Consider the following 20,917-nt stretch of genomic DNA (forward strand, 5'->3'; position numbering starts at 1 on the left):
TCTCGAGTTAAAACATTCTTTCTCGATACCACTTCCATTTCAAAGAAAAAAACGGAGAAGGCCTTTATTGGGATAGAGAAAGGTGTCCCAGCCTCTCGCTTTCTCTGCGGGGAGAGAAGAGCCGCCCCTTTTCCGCAGCCCGAGGCGGCGCGGCTCACTGCGGCTGCGCGGGCCGGGGCGGGGCGGGGCGACAGAGCACGGCCGGAGCGCAACGCGGAAGGGGCTGCGGCGGGGGGCCGGGGACCGAGGGCCGGGCGGGGGGCGGGGCGGGTTGCGAGTGAGCGCGCGCGCGGTGACAGGTGCGCGGGGCCGAGGGCAGCGGCGACCGTCTGAGACCTCAAGGGAGGAGACGCGGCGGCGGCGGCGATGCTGGAGACCTTGCGTGAGCGGCTGCTGAGCGTGCAGCAGGATTTCACCTCCGGGTGGGTATTCGGTGGGGGACGGAAAGGGAGAGGGGTCCTGGGCCGGCCCGAGGAGCTGGGTGTCCGCCCGGGACGCCGCCTCGGCCCCCTCCCCGCACTCCGGTCCAGTCCTGTCCCGCGCCTCCCATCGCCGCCCCGCAGAGGAAAGTAAAGAACTTTCTGGTGTCGGCCTGGCGGCACAAAGTAACTTAGGTCCCAACGGGCTGGCTCTGACTCGCGCCCGGGGTCCGGGGGTTCTGGGGACACTCGGGACCCCTCCCGGCTGCTTCCGCGGGCCGGAGGAGGGGCGTCACGTGAGAGGAGCGCCCCTCCCCGCGGGACCGTGGCCTCGAGCCCCCTCGAGCCCTCGAACTCCGCCAGGACACCTGCCCGCCGGGCCCTGGAGCCGCCGAGGCCCCGGCCGGTGTGGGACCGCCGCAGCTTTACCTGGCCAGGGCCGAGCAGCCTGCGTCCGGCCTCAGCCGGCGCCCTAACCTGGCAAGGCTTGCTGCCTCTTCCCCTTTTTGCTTTCTTTCCCTTTGCCCGGGTTTTAGCGTCTCAGCGAAGAAACTCTTGGGCAAGACAAACAACAAAACTGCAACAATACTATTTATTAATGCCTAGTGGTGGTCGAGAGCGAAAACCAAGCGCTTCCCAGACTTGGCTTGGAATCACCTGGGCACCTTTCACAGTCCTGATGCCTGGGTCGCATCTCAGGCCAATTAAGTTAGACTGGGAATGAAGTTTTAAAGACCTCCCCAGATGATTCCAGTGTGCCGCAGAGTGTGGGAATCCCAGGTTCTTTATCACATAAGCAAGCATGTTTCTGCAAGTTACTCAGATTGCCTCAGTTTCCACCACCCTGCAACAGGGATAAAGGATTTTTGTGAGGATTAATTCGTGAACATGTAAGACATGTCACTACTGTTATTACTTAGTGCTTAATTCATTTTAATTTTTCCATTTCGTTAGAAAGGTTGCCACCTTTATAAAGGATCTGTCACCTTTAGCTCACAAATCCTTTGGAGAATGCTCTGAATAATGAAGGCATCTTGAGAATACTGTTTTAAATTTCTAATGAGAAAGATGTTAGCTAAAATTTTATCTTATTGGACAAAAATGTTTAGTATATTGTTTGCCTTTTGTGTGCTGAGTAGCAACAGTCTGGCAAATAGTTGAGCACTTACCACATATAAACCCTTTTTGGTAGATTTGATGTTCTTACTATTAATTATAGATGCTCTAGGAGTCATTCATTGATGGTGTGCTTGCATGTTTGCATTTTTCCTATTTAAATAGTAACTTCTTTTCAGAATTATTGAAAAATTTTGGTATGACGATGGAATGAATGGTCTACTTGTAATATAAGCATGGTACACCTCTGTTATCATGATTTCAAGTAATTCCTTGATGGAATAACAGCCCAGCTTTTGATAGTTACTATAACTCTCCTGGTTGTATGGTTGTCTCAGAACCCATTTCTATGCAAGACCTTTGCTTAAGAAAGTTAAATTTACCTAGGAATATGCACTCTGGACCAAAACCATCCTGGGGAGCTGGATAACCTGACTTGAGAGAAAGGTTTAAGGCGATCTGATTAGAACCTCATGGAAACTAACTTATTTTTTTTTAAAAAAAAACCTTGATTTTCTGCAAAGCCAATCAACAAGTGTTGGAGAGGAAAAGTGTAGAAGTTATTCTTGCATATTCGGGAACAGCAAGCACTTAGTTTGAGAAAACAAGAACTTAAAATTTTTTATCAAAGGCCACTTCTTGAAAGATGTCATAGATTGGGGCCAGTTTGGGATTAGACAGCCTGAGAGGGCTTCCATTCCATTTAGGCCCTCTGTTGGCTTTCTCCTCATACAGGTCACTCTCAGCTGACGAACCACTGGCTGCCAGTGTGTGCCTGTTACCTGGCAGAGAAATAACTTATCTCCAAGTGATAACTGTCTTCCAGTTGACTGGAAACTCTAAACTCTGATGTTCACTTTGATCAGATCTTCAAATTCCTATGCAATTCTTACCAGGAAAAACCCCACTACTTTATTTTAGTAAACTCTTACATACTTAACTTGAGATTCACCTATTTTTACACAATTGAATATTTTGCCTTGCTCAGGAAAGATGAAATTAAACACAGCACATGTATATTGCATGAAAGCAATGAGGGATTCAGAGATGAAAGGGACATGGCTCTCACTTCCCTGAATTATCAAATTGGACCTGGCATTCCTTTAGAGTCAACCTTCCTAATGCCACAACCCTTTAATACAGTTCCTCTTGTTATATGTGGGCGTATCTGCATGTGGGCGGACCTGCCTCTCCAGGACAGAGGAGCGGTGTCTGGGTTCCTAAGACCATTGGAAATATGTGTTTTCCAATGGCCTTAGGCGACCCCTGTGAAAGCCCCTGTGAACCCCAAAGGTTGAGAACTGCTGCTTTAGACCAATAGGTGTTAATGACCACAGAAGCCAGAGCAGCTCAAATAATTGGAAACAAACTTCAAGTGCTCAGGTTGCCTCAGAGAATCAATCAGAATTGTAAGGCCTGGTGCTTTTCTGAGCTGCTTCATTGTAGCCAATGTTGCCTCAGTCACCAAGAGCACCATCCTCATCTCAGTGCTCATTTTCAATTTCTGAACATTTATATAAGTGGAGCTTAAATATAGGAAAATTAAAAATTTTTAAGTAAAATAAGATTATTCTTTATTCTCACAAGAGAATGTCAGATTAGTGATTAAAGCATGTCCAATAAATACCATCAATTTCTACCTATCATTCAAACTTAGAATGTAACTAAATGTCATCATTTAAGGGCAGTGTAGAGATCGCTGGTGGCCTGCAAGGGAGTTGTCCATGGACTTGCAGCCTTTTTGTAAATTTTTATTCATAATAAAATTATGTCAAAATTGAGACAGACCTAGAAGTCATGTCCCTTTCTGACATAAGTGGGTGGCTAGCTGGTCTACAGGCCGTGGGATTGAGGGGATTGGTTCTAGACCTCACTCTTCCCATCACTGAGTCCTGATTGGATTTAATTTACTCAGAACTCTGAGAGTCTTTTGGAGAGTTCACATAGAACATGTGCTTTTTAGGGACTGGCTTGACCTATGAAGGAAACTTAGATATACTGAAGTACACTCTTCACATTCACCCTGTTTTGTTTTTTTAAATATTAAACAATTTATTTTAATTAAATATTCAGAATAATTTTTGATTAAATAATTTTGCCGTTAACAATTAAGTATTTAGGAACAGCTAGTGTACTAAATTATGTTTTACTTTATCAGTTGTGTAAACAATATAAATATTTAAGAGTGTTGTCTGGCCGGTGTGGCTCAATGGTTGAGCACCAAGAAGTTGCTGGTTTGATTCCTGGTGAGGACACATGCCCAGGTTGTGGGCCGGTCCCCAATAGGGGGTGTGCAGGAGGCGGCCAGTCAATGTTCTCTCTCATTGATGTTTCTGTGTCTCTCTGTGAATCAATAAAGGATAAAAAAATTTTTTTTTAAAAAGAGTGTGTTGGTTGATGCTAAAATAATATCAGTTACCCAATAAATGTTACAGATGAATGAACAGGACCTTAAACAGAGTGTAATTGTGGATAATCCTCCCACACACAAAAATGTCCCTGGACATTAATGAGTTCATCCACTGATTGGCAGATGGGCTATCCATTTTTTGACCCCCTGGCCAACAACCCAAAAAGGTTAGCTTTCTGCCACACCAGCAAAGACCCTCAGGACACCAGTTCTCGCTCCCAGCTGGGAATCCGCTCTGAGGAATAAGGTCAACAGACAGTGACGCTGCTGGGCCAATCTGGTCCTAGTCCCTCCAGCAATGTCTGCACTGAGCATTGCAGCTCTTGTAGAAGGTGGTCATTGGCTTGTCTGCAGAGCAGGTCTGAAGCTGAATGAAATAGTTACCTCGGTATTCACATTTGGGACATACCTTTGCTGTAGAGTCAGCTTTCTCCCAGGCAGCTGCTCCACCAAGTATATCATCCACTTCTTTCAGCTTTGCATACTTCTGATTTCTTGTTACCTTTTGGGTGGTAGTGTGCACATAGGGGCAGCTGTTGCAGGAAAAATGGTGGCACTGCTGTCCCTCCTCTGCAGTGTGACAGCAAACTCAGTCCCCCAGGCTCCTGCAGCCCACTCTGGTCTTTGATTTTACCTTTGGAGTGGTTATGATCAAGGGCCCCAGGATTGACTTATTCAGGCATGCAGAACTCTTCAGGGAACTGAAAATCCGATTTACTTGTGGTTTACAGCTGCCTGTCACTGGCTGGCATTTTCTGTTTGTAATGCTCTGGTTCTTGTAGATAGGAATAGAAAACATGTTATTACTAGGTACAACCAAGACCACGGGTATTTGCCCCACAAAGCCACCTCTGCCCCAACCTCCACCCCTGCCCAGTATGCTCATTCTCTCTTCTCCCCTCCTATAGTATTAAAACCTTCCCAGTGGAGAGGCTCTATTCATTTAATTCTCACTGTGGTAAAATGGTGAGGTTTTGCCTGAAATGTTATCTTTTCCAGGACTATTCACCTTTTTAATACGCAGAAAGCTATCTCAATATTCAACATGATCTAATAGATATTTACTGGATTCCTACCAAGTGCCAGACGTTAGCCTATGCACTCAAACTGTACTTTTATAGAAGCTTTTCCCATTTTATTAAAAAAAAAAAAAAAAAGATTTAGCCCTGGCCGGTTTGGCTCAGTGGTTAGAGTGTTGCCCGCAGACCAATAAGTTGTGGGTTCAATTCCAGTCAAGAACACGTACCCAGCCCTGGTTGGGTCGTCCGGGAGGCAACCAGTTGATGTGGCTCTATCACATCGATGTTCTCTCTGTCTCTCTCTCCCTCCCTCCTCCCACCCTATCTAATGATAAATAGAAAAATATCCTGGGGTGAGGAATAAAAAATAAATAAAGATTTAATTAAGAGGTCACATGCTCAGTTTTGCAGAGCCTTTGCTAAGCAGTGTCTATATATTGATCTACATCCTGGGGCTGCAAAATTGACTACAAGGTTTCTGCCCTCTGGATGTCCTAGATGGAGGTAATGTAAAGCAAAGAAGAGGGAACTGAATGTTAAAAATATACATGATGTAGTATGTGAGCCCAGAGGAAAGAGTCATTCATTCAGGTGCATTTGTAGAAGGCTTCAAAGAAGAGGTGGCTTCTAAACTGAGCCTTGTTGAATGAGGAGGGGTTGTGATAGATTTGGGCAAGGGCCTCTCTTTTTATTTTTTATTATTTTATTTTTTTATCCTCACTTGAGAACATTTTTCCATTTTTTGTTCAGATAGAGTAGGAGGGAGAGAGAGAGCGAAACATCGACATGAAAGGGACACATTGAGTGGCTGCCACCCACACAACCCAACCAGGACCAGGGACAAACCTGCAATTGAGGTACGCGGCCTTACCGGGAACCGAACTCGGGTCTCTCTGGACCGCAGGCCAACGCTCTAACTGCTGAGCCAAACCGGCCAGGGCTCTTTTTTTTTTTTTAATTTTATTTTTTGTTACAGATAGATGTTTCTCTTTTTTTACCCCATTGACACCCTCCTCCCTATCCCCCCCGCCCCGTCCCCGTCTTTGTTGTCCATGTCCATTGGTTACGCGTACATGCATATAAGTTCTGTGATTTATCTCTTCCCTCCCTCACCACCCCCTCTTCTGAGGGTTGTCAGTCTGTACCCTTCTTCCATGTCTCTGGGTCTACCCTGTTCCTCAGACTATTATGTTTATTATATTCAACAAATAAGTGAGATCATGAGGTATTTGTCTTTTTCTGCTTGGCTTGTTTCGCTTAGGATAATACTTTCCAGGTCCATCCATGTCGTCTCAAAGGATAAGAGATCTTTATTTCTTACAGCCGCATAGTACTCCATTGTGTATATGTGCCACAGCTTTTTTATCCATTCGTCTACTGATGGACACTTGGGCTGTTTCCAGATCTAAGCTATTGTAGATAGTGCTGCTACAAACATGGGGGTACATATATTCTTTCTGATGGGTGTTTCAGGCTTCTTAGGGTATATTCCCAGAAGTGGGATCACTGGGTCAAATGACAGTTCAATTTTTAATTTTTTGAGGTAACCCCATATTGTTTTCCATAGTGGCTGCACCAGTCTGCATTCCCACCAGCAGTGTACTAAAGTCCCCTTTTCTCCACACCCTCGCCAACACTTGTTTGATGATTTGTTGATGGCGGCCATTCTGACAGGTGTGAGGTGATACCTCATAGTTGTTTTAATTTGCATCTCTCTGATGTTAGTGATGTTGAGCATTTCTTTATATGTCTCTTAGCCATTTTGGGGTAAGGGCTTTTCTGAGATGGAAGCAGTTGTAAGAGATAAAGCTGGAAAGGAAGTTTAGTATCTGATAATAGAGGATCTTTAATGCTTTGCTAAGTTAATTCATTTATCAAATATTGATTGCCTTCTTTCTCTGTGACAGGTGCTATTCCAGGAGCTAGGGATATAGCAGAGAACACACCAGACAGCAAATAACGTCTCTGCATTCATTCCAGTGGCGGGAGACAAGTGTCTAGAAGGTCATATGTACTATCACTAAAAATTAAGTGGGTTAAGGGGGATTGGTAATGGAGTGATTGCTACTTTATATAGGGTTGTCCTAGCTTATTTTTAGGTTGACTGAATCTTTTGAAGGTTTTTGTGGATGGGAGCACAGCGTGAGCCTGTCTGGATTTCTGGAAGGAGAATTTGGGAGGCACTGTGATGGAGGACTAGATATGGGAAGCAGGGAGATTACTTAGAAGGCTGTCATTATGGACCAGGTGAGAGAGGATACGGCAGTGCTAGTAGAAATTTAAAGGAAGGAATGGACATGACAGGCTCTGGTCAAATTTGTAAACAGTGAGATGTAGGAAGTGAAAAAGGTGGAGAAATTGAGTATGTTAATTTTGGAATATCTTATATAAATATGTCATTTACCAACATAAAATAATTTAAAAATAATTTTAAATTAATTTTAAAGGAGCAGTTGACAGGGAATATGTTGTGTGGTAACTTGGCAGCTTGACATCCAAAAGTCAGTTAAGAAACACTCAGGAGAGCCCAGCTGATGTGGCTCAGTGGATTGAGCATTGTCCCAGGGACTGAGAGGTCCCCATTTGAGTCCTAGGCGGGGCACATGCCTGGGTTTCGGGCTTGATTCCCAGTAGGGGGCGTGCAGGAGGCAGGCAATTGATATCTGTCTCTCACATCCATGTTTCTATCTATCCCCCCCCCCCCCAAATTGGTAAAAACCCATTTAACACAAAAACACTCAGGGGAGAGGTCAGAACTCAAATGGTGTATTTGAGATTAATTAGAACGTAGTCCAAATTTCTCTCCCTTTCCTGAGTCTGTGCAGCTTTTATGTGAATCTCTCAGGGTCCAGAGCTTAGGGGGTCATATGTACTTTAAAGTATGATTGATGCTTTTGTGTTTCCCTGACTTGTTTAAAAAAAAAGAAAAAAATTGAACATTAATGGGAAAATATAGTAGATTGGATTTTTATTCATAAACAGAATTTAAAGTCAGAATAATGGAGACATGAACATGATTAAAGGAATTGAACCTAAATGATAAAATATGCTAATATATTTTGTGGTGTTTTAAAACAACCATCCTCACCTTTTATAATAGCTGATGAGGACAGACGTGTAAGAAATTGAGGTGCAAGTAAACAGAATGCCATCATGGTCACTCCATGCCATTGATCAGGTAGAGAAAGCACATTTTCTGTTCATCAGTCATTATAATGCTCTGTGTATCATTCTGTTGATCTACCTATTTTCAGACTTTTGTCTAAGCAGTTTTGCCGTTACCTCCATTTTGTAGTAAGATGCCTCCATGTTCTACAAAGCTTGAAGAAATAAATATGCTGGTGTCAAATTAAGGTTAAATCTTTGGGACAATCTAAAAATAAATTATTGAAGCACTATGATAAATTTGAGGTTTAATGCTTTGAACTCAAAAGAGTACATTAGTTACTTTTGGCAGAAAATAATTGTCAGGTTGTTCACTTAAGTCTGTATATTAACATATTCACACAGCAACACTTACGTCTTCCTGGGAGTATATGGAACTTCCACTTGATTTCACCTCGGCCCAGTAATGTAATAGTTTCTTTTCTTTCTTGATGGTGATCCTTTTTATTTGAATCAGCTCTACAGTTTACAGAATGCTGCCAAAGTCATATTTGAAAGTTTAATTAATTCTTGTGGCAAGCCATTATGGTTGGTCAGTAGAATACTACCATTTTATGTTTGAGGAAACGGGGGTATTACATCTAGACCAGTATTTCCCACTCAGCATATCATGACATTGTGTTATATTGAGTAGATTTTATTAGTGGGTTGTTTCTAGCACTGTGAGAAACTTAAGTAGAGTTATCCCAAAATAAAAATGGTAAGCCATTTTCAGTTGAATTTTGGCTCTAAAATATATTTCAGAAAGGACCTTTTTGCTTTTTTTGTTGCTTGTTAAATGTGTCTGACCTTATATTTTTTTCAACTTAAGATAAGAGTCATTGTAACCTTTTTTTTTTTTTTTCTCTTCTGAACTTTATTGACTGTTTCCCTCTTCCTTCTAGCTATTTTATGTTTTCTCCAACAGTTTCTGTTCTGAATTTTGGCACATTGATGGTTTATATGGAGAAGGTGGGTTGATAAAAGACAAAAAAATTTTTTTACAGTTTCAGACATACACAAAAATAGAATAACACAATGAACCCCATATGTCCATTGCTCAGATTCATCAATTGTCAACTGTTGCCCCTTATTTGTTAAGTAAATCTCAGACTTTTCTATTATATCTCTCAGACATCAGTTTGCATTTGCATAAATGCAAAGCCAGTATCATACCTAACAAAATAAACATTAATTCTTTGATATTATCAATTATCCAGTCCATAGTCAGATTTCCTGGTTCTTAATAAATGTCTTTTTATAGTTGATTTGTTCAAATCCAGATGAGATCAAGTTCCACAGATTACATTTGGTTAAAGACCAGTTTTTAACGCAGATGGTTGTTAAGAAGCCACACAATAAGGGGAATCTCTCATTGATCCCTTAAGCAATTTTATTTTCAATCCCTGTAACATTCCCTCCTTCTCTTTTATTCCAAAGTAGTTTATTTATTTTTCTGTGGGGGATCCCAAAGTTGATACATTACAAATGAAAGATTAAAAGTTTATTTTATTTTTAAAGTCATCTTTATTGAATCCTAACATTACATAGTAATTCAAAGTTCTGCACTTTTATTTATTTTTATTTTTATTTTTTTGCCTCACCTGAGGACATTTTTCCATATTTTGTTCAGATAGAGTGGGGGTTAGAGGGAGGGAGGGAGAGAGAGTAACATTGACGTGAAAGGGACACATCGAGTAGCTGCCACCTGCATGACCCAACCAGGGCCGGGGACAAACTGCAACCGAGGTACATGCCCTTAGTGGGAACCGAACCCGGGTCTCTCTGGACCGCAGGCCAACGCTCTAACTGCTGAACCAAACAGGCCAGGGCAAGTTCTCCACTTTTAAAGATATCTACGATAATAACATGGCCCTGGCCGGTTTGGCTCAGCGGTTAGAGCCTTGGCCTGCATACCAAAGAGTTTTGGGTTCGATTCCTGGTCAAGGGCACATACCTCGGTTGCAGTTCAGTCCCCAGCCCTTGTTGGGGTCATGTAGGAGGCAACCCGTTGATGTCTCTATCTCTCTCTCTCTTCTCCTCTTTCCCTCCTTCCCTCTCTATCTGAAGATAAATGGAAAAATATCCTCTGGTAAGGATTAAAAAATAATAATAATAAAATAGTAACATGACTGGGATTAATGGTTTACATTATGCAGTAAATTGACTGAACAATAATACAATATAAACATTTTATAAAAGTGCGAGTGAAGAAAAGATGTGACGTTCAATATTAATTACTTTGATTGATAAAATAATACCACGTTCAGTTTATAGGAAATGATTTGAGTTTACTAAAAGTAAAAGAAATAGCAATAACAGTGATGATTTTTCTCATTTCTTCATGCAGTATTTCAGACTTGTGGTTTATTCTCTTCTCTATGTTATTGTAGAATAAGTATATATATATTTGGTACTGCCAAAGTAGCCAGTCTGCCTAACTTTTTTCCAGTATTCTTATGTTTTACCTAACAGATTTGCACTACTTTATTATTATTTTTTTTATTAAAGTATACTTGGTACACAATATTATTAGTTTCAGGAGTATAACATATTGATTCAACATTTATATATCTTTGTATGTGCTCACCACACTAAGTCTCATAATCATCTATCTAGTAACCAACTGTAAAGTTATCACACTATTTTTTACTATATTCCCCTTCACTTGTTTCACCCATTCCTCCTCCCCTCTGGCAACCACCGGTTTGTTACTTGTTTCTGTGAGTCTGTTTTTGTTTTGTTTTGTTTCTTTGTTTGTTTTGATTTTTTTAAAATGTTTTTATTGATTTTTTTAGAGAGAGAAAGGGAAGGAGAGAGAGAGAGAAACATTGATGTGAGAGAGAAACATCAATCAGCTGCCTCCTACACGCCCCCTACTGGGAATTGAGCTCGCATCCTGGGCATGTGCCCTGACCTGGAATTGAACTGGGTCCTCTCAGTCTATGGGATGATGCTCAATCTACTGAGCCACACTGGCTGGGTTTTTATTATTATTTTTTGTTCAGATAGAGTGGGAGGAAGAGAGAGAGAAAGAGAGAGAGAGAGAAACATTGATGTGAAAGGGACACATCAAATGGCTGCCACCCACACAACCCAACCAGGGCTGGGGACAAACTGCAACCGAGGTATGTGCCCTTAGCAGGAACCAAACCTGGGTCTCTCTGGACCACAGGCTGTCGCTTTCACCGTTGAGCCAAACCGGCCAGGGCTGGGTTTTGATTTTTAAAAATTCCACAGATAAGTGAAATCATGAGGTATTTGTCTTTCTCTTTCTGACTTAGTTCTAAAAGGTTAGAAATAAATATTTGAAATATCAACCTAGATATTTGTGAGATCACGTAAGAGTAGTCCAAAGAGGATCTTAGCAGTTGCCTTTCAATATCCTTGTAACAGCTAACCATATGAAATTCTCCCGAATCACTAAAAATAATACTACAATGATTCTGAGTGTAGTGCACCACTGTGTGTGACTGACTAGGATAATCCTTCCTAGCATGTCGCAACTAAGTGTCTTTCTCACACTTTGAGGTGACAATGGTAGAGTGTAGCTATCAAGTACTTTTCCTTCGTTGTTGCTTAACCTACTTTAAACCAGACTTACTAGTTTCCAAAATATACTGGGAAGTTTTTATTGTTTCTTTGGGACAGGTTTGATTTTTTAAATACAATTTCCTAGACTCATCTGGAAAGATATATACAACTTAGTTTGTAGTAAAGAGATTGAGTCTTTTTAACATTGTAGATAAATCAGTTTCATCGATATTTTAATTTTGGAAAAAGAGCATAGAGTAATATAAAAATCTTTGTATGAGCCCTGGCCGGTTTGGCTCAGCAGTAAGAGCATTGGCTTGCGGACCAGGGAGTCCCGGGTTCGGTTCCCGCTAGGGGCATGTACCAAAATAAATAAATAAATAAAATCAATAAAGAAAAATTTTTAAAAAAATCTTTGTATGAAATTGGCATTCCAATTCATTAATGTCATTTGATCAGAAGTATTCGTCTGGTGTTTAGCCAGGCATTGTTGACAGAAAAGATGTAATCCTGTGTCAGGGTTTGCATGTATAGTTGTGTGGGTTACACACTGCACAACACAGGGTTGGGGCATTTGTAAAAGGGTCAGCTTGTATATCAGAAGAGTTTCTGGCTAATGGCAGGACAGTGTCTTGAGGAAGGAGCACTTAGTTGTGTTTTCACAAAGGCTGCGTAGAGGCTAACGGTACTGTGGCCTGTGCATCAGACTGTATTTAGAAATGAATATCTGTGGAAGTAATCAAGCAGAGCATGTACAGCAGTATCGCAGATGAGCTTGTATCATACTTCAGCATTTGCTTTTTGGCAACCTCAATAATATAGTACAGAGTCCATAGCCAAAAGAAGGTAACAGTGGGCGTGTGAAGTGAAGTAAATTATACAAAGTTTATGAACTTTGTATTTTACATATAGGAAAGCCATTTTTCATTTTATTTATGCATTTTTGGCCCATTTATTTGTTTTCCAGCCCAATAATTTAAAAAAGCAAGTAGAAGGGGGAGAAGCTGTATAGTTAAATAACTCATAGAAGCAGTATGTGATAGCTGATAAACAGATGGCCAGTGGTAGAGATGGAAAACTGAAATTTAAAATAAATAAGACACAGGATCCTAAACAAACTGAAAAACTAGTGTAGATTGGTATCAAGCTGGTAAATGATGAGGCATTTCTAACTTGGAAACATGTGAGGAGAGGACTGTTTTGTCACAAAATTCATCAGTGGTAGTCAATAGCCTGGTTTACCATAAAATGTTTAATAAAACATCAAGTCCTCTTTAATGAAAGAGTTTTGTAATACATTTTAGAAAGCTTTGTATAAACAGCTAAAATTTCACCAAGTATTGGTACTTAAGGGATTGGAGTGCCTGGCATAGCATTTACTTAATAAGAATGTGCTGCTTAGTTATCTTTGTTAAATCTACCAAGCTCACCTATGTGGACTTTTTCTAATGATGCCAGATAAACGAGGTTTCTCTAGTCCTATTGTTATCAGTGGGTGGAGTCTCTACCACTGGGAGTGGGCGAGCCCTTCCCCACTGGGTGCTGGGGTCTTGTTCTTACGATATCTTGAGAAAAAGCATTTTCTGAGACTAGCACAAGAGAATGATTTTCTTTTTCTAAATCCTTATCCAAGCCCTGCTGGTGTGGCTCAGTGGATTGAGTGTCACCCCATGGACTGAGAGGTCCTGGTTGGATTCCCAGTCAAGGCACATGCCCGGGTTGCGGGCTCGATGCCTAGTAGGGGGTGTGTAGGAGACAGCCCATTGATATTTCTATCTCTCCTTTCCTCTCTCTCTAAAAAATCAATAAAAACATACTGAAAAATAAATCAATAAATAAATTCTCACCCGAGGATACTTTTCCATTGATTTTTAGATAGAGTGGGAGGAAGGAAGGGAGGAGTGGGGAGAGAGAGAAACATTGATGTGAGAGAGACACATCAACTGGGTCCTCCCACATGACCCCAACCTGGGCTGGGGATTGAACCTGCAACCAAGGCACGTGTCCTTGACCAGGAATTGAACTCACGACTCTTTGGTCCCTGGGCAGGCGTGCTAACCACTGAGCAAACCAGCCAGGGCAAGAGCATGAGTGGTTTTTATTTGTGTAGAATTATATCCCTGGTTTTCAAAGACCCAGTTCCCTTAGTCCAGTCCAGAGAGGTAGCTGGGAATTCAGCAGAGCTAGAAGCAGAGCCCATGTCCAAAGTTTCTGTTCCATGGTGGAGTTAAGTCCGGTGTAGTGTCAGGCTAATCACAGTCCATTAGTCCATTGTGTGTGGGGTCCACATGGCCATGAGCCATGTGGGCGAGTGCAGACCATGAGAGCCCCACAGGCCAGGGGTTAGGTGTGAGCAGTGACAGCAAGAAGGGCCAAGAGTGGAAATTCCCTTTGTACATGAGCTTAAATATTAAATCTTGAGCTTGTAGTGGCCACACCTATCCTGGTCAATTACCCATTCTCAAGTGTGATTGACAGGCATATATCTTCTTCCCATGTCACCCAGACCTTACTGGGCATGCATCTGAACTGCCTTTGTCCAGTCCATTCCTCCATCGATGGGAGTGGAGTGGGGAATAGACCTGGAGAGTGATAAACTGCAGCTTTCTGGCAGAGCTGTATAAATGGCATGCCTATTTTTTTTTAAGAATATGTTTACATTGATTTTTTAGAGAAAGAGATATAAATGTGAGAAACATCAATCGGCTGCCTCCTGCATACCCCTACTGGGGATCAAGCCTGCAACCTGGGCATGTGCCCGATTGGGAATTGAATCAGGACCTCTCAGTCCATGGGGCGATGCTCAGTCCACTGAACCACAACGGCCAGGCTGGCATGCCTCTTTTATCTAGTCTCCCTTTTGCTTCTTTCCTGTTAATTACTAACCAGGTTATTACAACGATATCATGATCACACTTAGGAATTATTTCTAAAGAGAGAATTTGGAACAAGAAAAAAATACAGAAATGTTTGCTACAAATTTTCCATTTGTAGTTTCTCACATAAAGACTGTATGTTTGTGTATATATGTACTACATATTTTTCATTTGTGATATATAACATATAGTAAACACTGTGTTTCTACAAATATTTTTTCTGTAGAAGTGCTTAATTCTTGCTAAAAAATTAGTTTATTTGACCCAAAATATGAACAGCTGTGAAGTTTACCATTGAAAAAATTTGTTTAGCCCAGCTGGTGTGGCTCAGTGATTGAGCATTGACGCATGCACCAAGAGGTCACTGGTTCGATTTCCGGTCAGGGCACATGCCCAAGTTGTGGGCCAAATCCCCAGTGCAGGGCATGCAGGAGGCGGCCAGTCAATGTTCTCTTTCATCGATGTTTCTATCTCTCTCTCTCTCCCTCCCTCCTCTCTCTTTCCCTAATATCAATAAAGAAAAAATAATTTAAAAAAATTTTTTTTGAGCTCTAAGAATATTTTATACTTTTTGCATTATAGGTTGAAGACTTTAAGTGACAAGTCAAGAGAAGCTAAAGTAAAAAGCAAACCAAGGTAAGCTTGTGTTAAGATTTAATTTGCTATGACTTAAATTTCACCCAACTTTTGGTTGTAGTTATAATGGAATAATTACTTAATTGGGTTTTATATATATATAGTGCATCTAACAACAAAATGATTGATTCTAAATTTTATAACACTAGAAAAAATTTTGATAAAATTTTTTGTAAAATGATTGAAAAAATGGTGAAGTGTAATTGTTTTACTCAGACAATCATTGACCATTGTTCAATCACAATTAATCATTTTTATTTGCATACTAAGAGCAAATGAAAAGCCCTGCATTATTAAGAAGCAAATTAATAATGGAACAGTACCTGGCAAGAAATCGTCTTTAGCCCTGTTACCTGTTTTGTATGAAAACACTGGTGTCATTTTTTAATAAAGTAAAGCACATGACCAAATTTCACTTTCAACCTAGAGATGATGAGCTTTAAAAAAAATTCTTATTTTGCATTACATTAAAATGTTTATTATGTGCTGAAAATAATCTATAGGGCAAAGTGATTGTTGATACTATATTATAGTGTATTAATTTTGAAATAAAGCAATACGTTTCTCTAAAAGTTTAGGTAAGTTGTCATTAGTGTTTTAAAAATATTTTACATTACAATTGAATGTCAAAATTCTTATATGTAACTTTTTATTTTTAAGTTGGCCTAAATCAGAAATAGTTTTAATGAAAAAGTGTTTCTCTCGGCAGGACTGTTTCCTATTTGCCAAAATACTCTGCTGGACTAGAATTACTTAGCAGGTAAGTGTTTTTATTTAAGTAAGAAGATTATGCTTGTTTCATTGTCTCAAAATACTTTATAATTTTGTAGGTAGAAACCTTAAAACAACTAAATTTTATCTAAACATGGTGATTGGAAATTATTATTCAATTCTCAGAGGGGCTTTTACTTTTCACTGATAATACAAATTCCCTTAAGACTTTGAGCAGATTGATCAAATTTTATTTACTAGTCAATACTTTATTATGTATATTTATTATGCCTCTGGTTTCTTTGTCACAAGAAAGTTGATTCTGAATTTGAGTCCTCAATAATTTTCTCATTTTTATTATTAATTTTATATTATTTCTTTTCCATGGTTTTATAGATATGGTTTTCTTAGATATGACATCATAAGCATAAGTAACAAAAAAAAAATTGATGAATTGGACTTTATAAAAATCAAAAACTTCTACACTTCAAAGAACACCATCAGGAAAGGGAAACAACCTGGCTAGTGTGGCTCAGTGGTTGAGTGTCGACCCATGCACCGAGAGGTCATCAGTTCAGTTCCTGGTCAGGGCACATGCCCAGGTTGTGGGCCAAATTCCCAGTGCAGGGCATGCAGGAAGTGGCCAATTGATGTCCTCTCTCATCGATGTTTCTATCTCTCTCTCCCTCTCTCTTCCTCTTTCTCTAAAATCAGTAAAGAAAAAATAAATAAAAAGGAAAAAAGAAAGGGAAACAACAAGCTATAGAATGGAAGAAAATATTTGCAAATCATATACCTGATGAGGGACTTGTATTTAGAGTATATAAAGAAGTTTATAACTCATCAATAAAAATACAACCCAGTAAAGAAATAGGCAAGGATCTAAATAGACATTTCCCTAAGGAAGATAAACAGATGGCCACCAAGCATATGAAAAGATGCTCAAATCATCATTCATCAGAGAAATGCAAATCAAAACCAAAATGAAATAACACTTCACACCCATTAACATGGCTATAATAAAAAAGACAGACAATAACAAGTGTTGTTGAGGATGTGGAGAAATTAGAAACCTTGTGCATTGCTGGTGGGAATGTAAAATGTGCATTCTGCAGCCACTGTGCAGAATAGTTTAGTTGTTTCTTAAAAAGTTAAATATAAACTTACTGGGTGACCCAGCAATTTCACACGAAGAGAATTGAAAACTTATGTCTACATAAAAAATTGTACATAAATGTGCACAGCATTATTATTCATAAAGCAGTATTATTTATAATAGCCAAAAAAGTAGAAGCAGCACAAATATTCATCCCCTAATGAGTGGATAAACAAAATATGGTATATTCATCCAATGGAATATTATGCAGCCCCCAAAAGAAATGAAGTACTGGTACATGTTATTATGTGGATGAAACTTAAAAATATGTTGTGAAAGAAACCAACACAAAAGCCCACATATTGTATGATTCCATTTTATTTATTTATTTATTTATTTTATTTATTTTTTTTATCCTCACCCAAGGATATTTTTCCATTTTTTGGACAGATAGAGTGGGAGGGAGAGAGAGGAAGAGAGAGAGAGAGAGAGAGAAACATCGACGTGAAGGGACACATCAAGTGGCTGCCTCCCGCACGACCCAACCAGGGCTGGGGACAAACTGCAACCGAGGTATGTGTCCTTAGTGGGAACTGAACCCAGGTCTCTCTGGACCGCAGGCCAACGCTCGGTAACTGCTGAGCCAAACCAGCTAGGGCTGTATGATTCCATTTATATGAAATGTCCAGAATAGGTGAATCCATAGAGACAGAAAGTAGATATGTGGTTGCCAAAATTCAGGGGATAGAGGGAAATATATAATGATTGCAAATGCAAATGGATTTTTTGGCGGGTTGGGGGAGGTAATGAAAATGTTCTGGAGTTAGATAGTGGTGATAGTTGCCCAACTTTGTGAATATACTAAAAACTACTGAATTATACACTTTAAGAGGCTGAATTCTATGAGTTACATCAATAAAACTGCTAAAAAAATAAATGTGGTTTTAGTGTGTTATATACAGTTTTGTACTTAATGTGTCATCTGGCAGATAAGTGGTAAAGATGTATGTGTGCAGTAGAAGGTATGGTTCTTTTCTTTACCTGCATTTATAATCATCATCATCTATTCTGCTTTCTCTTTTCTCATTTTTTTTTATTGTTTCTTTTTATGGATGCTAAGTGTAGAGATTTTTTTTCTTCTCTGAAATGAAAAGTACTCAATTTGATGTTAATTATCTGCTTGGTTTTGTTGAGTGAAAAATATAAGTGAACCTGAAAGGAAATATAGTAAAAATTAGTCAGAAGTATACTGTTTACTATTTACATGTTATCTTTATTTTTTAAATTTAGTGATTTAATTGAAAGAACTTTATTGAAAGATTTAATTTAGAGGTGTAGAGTTTTGTGTGTTGTTTTTTAGGATGGGGAGTACATTTTGGGACTTAATATGAAAAATTTACAATCATAGGAAAGTGTTTATAATGTGTCCATTCATTGCACTGAAAGTATTTTCTCTTAAGAACCAATATTGAGCAGAGGAAAATCATTTTAAATAGCAGATATCTAAGGCATCATTTTTTAATGGTTAAAAAATTGTGATAAAGTACACGTAACGTAAAATTTACCACCTTAACCATTTTTAAGTGTACAATTCAGTAGTGTTAAGTACATCCACATTGTTGTGCATCCAGTCTCCAAAACTTAGTTCATCTTGCAAAACTGAAACTATTGGTTAAACAACAACTCTCCATTGTCCCCTTCCCCCTGTCTCTGGCAGTCATCATTCTACTTTCTCTTTCTATGACTTCGATTAGTACTCTTGGTCCCTCATATTAATAGAATTGTACAGTATTTTTTTTTTTTTTTTTGACTGGCTTGTTTCACTTAGCACAATGTCTTCAAGGTTTGTCTATGTTATAGTGTTTATGTCAGAATTTCTTCCTTTTCCAGGCTGAGGCTGAATAATACTTTATTGCCAAGTATACAGTCATGTGCTGCATAGTGATGTTTCAATCAATGATGGACAGCATATACAGTGGTCTCATAAGATTATAATGGATCTGAATTTCTTGTAAGAAATGGGAGGATATGTGGTTCAGGAGCAATTTTTTTTTTTTTTAACTCTGACTGGAACAGTATCTGTGGGGGGTGGCAATAGATTTCCTCTCATTCACAGCACCTTAATTTTGAGTGCACAGATTACATCCCAATTGGTTAGCCACTGACCTGTTTCAGCACAGAGAAGCCTGTTTCCCCAGTGCTACATATTCAGGAGAGGAAGAGCTTTCAACCTTGTACCACTGAATATGATGTTAGCTGTGGGCTTATCTTGTATGGCCATTGTGTTGAGATACGCTCTTTCTATACCTGATTTGTTAAGAGTTTTTATTATGAACAGATGTTGAATTTAGTCAAATTTTTTTGTGTCTATTGAGATGATCATACGATTTGTTTTCTTTCATTTCATTAATGTGATGTATTACACTGATTGATTTGTGGACGTTGAACCATCATTGCATTCTAGGTATAAGTCCCACTTGATGGAGAATGATCCTTTTGATGTGCTGCTGAATTTAGTTTGCTAGTATTTTGAGAGTTTTTGCCCCTATATTCATCAGGGATATTGGTCTGTAAATTTCTTTTCTGATAATGTCCTTTTTTGCCTTTGGTATCAGGGTAATGCTGGTTTCATAAAAGTAGTTTGAGAGTGTCCCTCCTTTTTGATATTTTTTTTGAACAGTTTGAGGACTTACATTAATTCTGTTTTAAATGTTTGGTAAAATTCACCATCTGGTCCTGGACTTTTCTTCATTGGGAGATTTTTGGTTACTGATTCAACCTCCTTATTAGTAATTGGTCTATTCAGACTTTCTATTTTTTCTTGACTCATTCTTGATAGTTTGTATGTGTCTAAGAATTTTTACATTTTTTTTTTTCTTTTTATCCTCACCTGAGGACATTTTTCCATTTTTTGTTCAGGTAGAGTGGGAGGGAGAGAGAGAGAGAGAAACATCGATGTGAAAGGAACACATCGAGTGGCTGCCACCCGCACAACCAACCAGGGCCGGGGACAAACTGCAACCGAGGTACGCGCCCTTAGCGGGAACTGAACCCGGGTCTCTCAGGACCGCAGGCCGACGCTCTAACCGCTGAACCAAACCGGCCAGGGCAAGAATTTTTACATTTTTTTTTTTCTAGGTTGTCCAGTTTGTTGGCATATAGTTAGTTCATATTAGCCTCTTATGATCCTTTGTATTTCTGTGGTATAAGTTAAAATATCTCCTTTTTCATTTATAGTTTTGCTGATTTGAGTTCTCTTTTTTTTCTTGGTGAGTCTAGTCAAAGGTGTTGATTTTGTGTATCTTTTCAAAGAACCAGCCCATAGTTTGGTCAGTCTTTTCTGCACTGATCTTTATTATTTCCTTCTGTTAGCTTCGTCTCAGTTTGTTGTTTTTCTAGTTCCTTAAGGTATAGTGTTAGTTTTTTTTTTTTTTTTTTTTTTAATGTTTTTATTGATTTTAGAGAGAGAGGAAGGGAGGGAGAGAGATAGGAACATTGATGAGAGAGAAACATTGATTGGCTGCCTTCTACACTCCCCCTTTTGGGATCAAGCTCCCAACCTTGGCATGTTCCCTGACCAGGAATTGAACTGGTGACCTCTTGGTGCATGGGACAGCACTTAACCAACTGAGCCATACTGGCCAGGTAAATTAGGTGTTTTTATTTGGGAGTCTTTCTTGATTCTTAATGTGGGTGTTTATTGTTATGAATTTCTCTCTTAGAACTGCTTTTGCTGCATATGTTTTTGGTATATTATGTTCCCATTTTTTTCTCTCAAGGTAACTTTTTAATTTGTCTTTTAATTTCTTTCTGATCCATCATTGTTCAGGAGGGAGGTTTTTGGTTGCTGATCCAATCTCCTTACTATGTATGGGTCTATTCATATTTTGTTTCTTTGGGATTCAGTCTTGGTAGATTTTGCTTTTCTAGGAATTTGTTCATTTCATCTATGTCAC

General features: G+C 39.5%; 1 protein-coding gene across 1 annotated transcript in view; it reads left to right on the top strand.

Moving 5' to 3' along the window:
- Positions 1-307: 307 nt before the first annotated feature.
- DTNBP1 (dystrobrevin binding protein 1) overlaps positions 308-20,917 on the top strand; it is a 149,689-nt gene continuing 129,079 nt past the window's right edge. The window contains exons 1-3 of the mRNA XM_036257250.1: positions 308-422; positions 15,101-15,154; positions 15,864-15,914. Of these exons, the coding sequence (XP_036113143.1) occupies positions 367-422; positions 15,101-15,154; positions 15,864-15,914 (161 nt within the window). The 5' untranslated portion in view covers positions 308-366. The remainder of the gene's footprint in view (positions 423-15,100; positions 15,155-15,863; positions 15,915-20,917) is intronic.

This window comes from Molossus molossus, unplaced genomic scaffold (genome assembly GCF_014108415.1).
Source record: "Molossus molossus isolate mMolMol1 unplaced genomic scaffold, mMolMol1.p scaffold_m16_p_12, whole genome shotgun sequence".
NCBI classification, from domain to species: domain Eukaryota; kingdom Metazoa; phylum Chordata; class Mammalia; order Chiroptera; family Molossidae; genus Molossus; species Molossus molossus.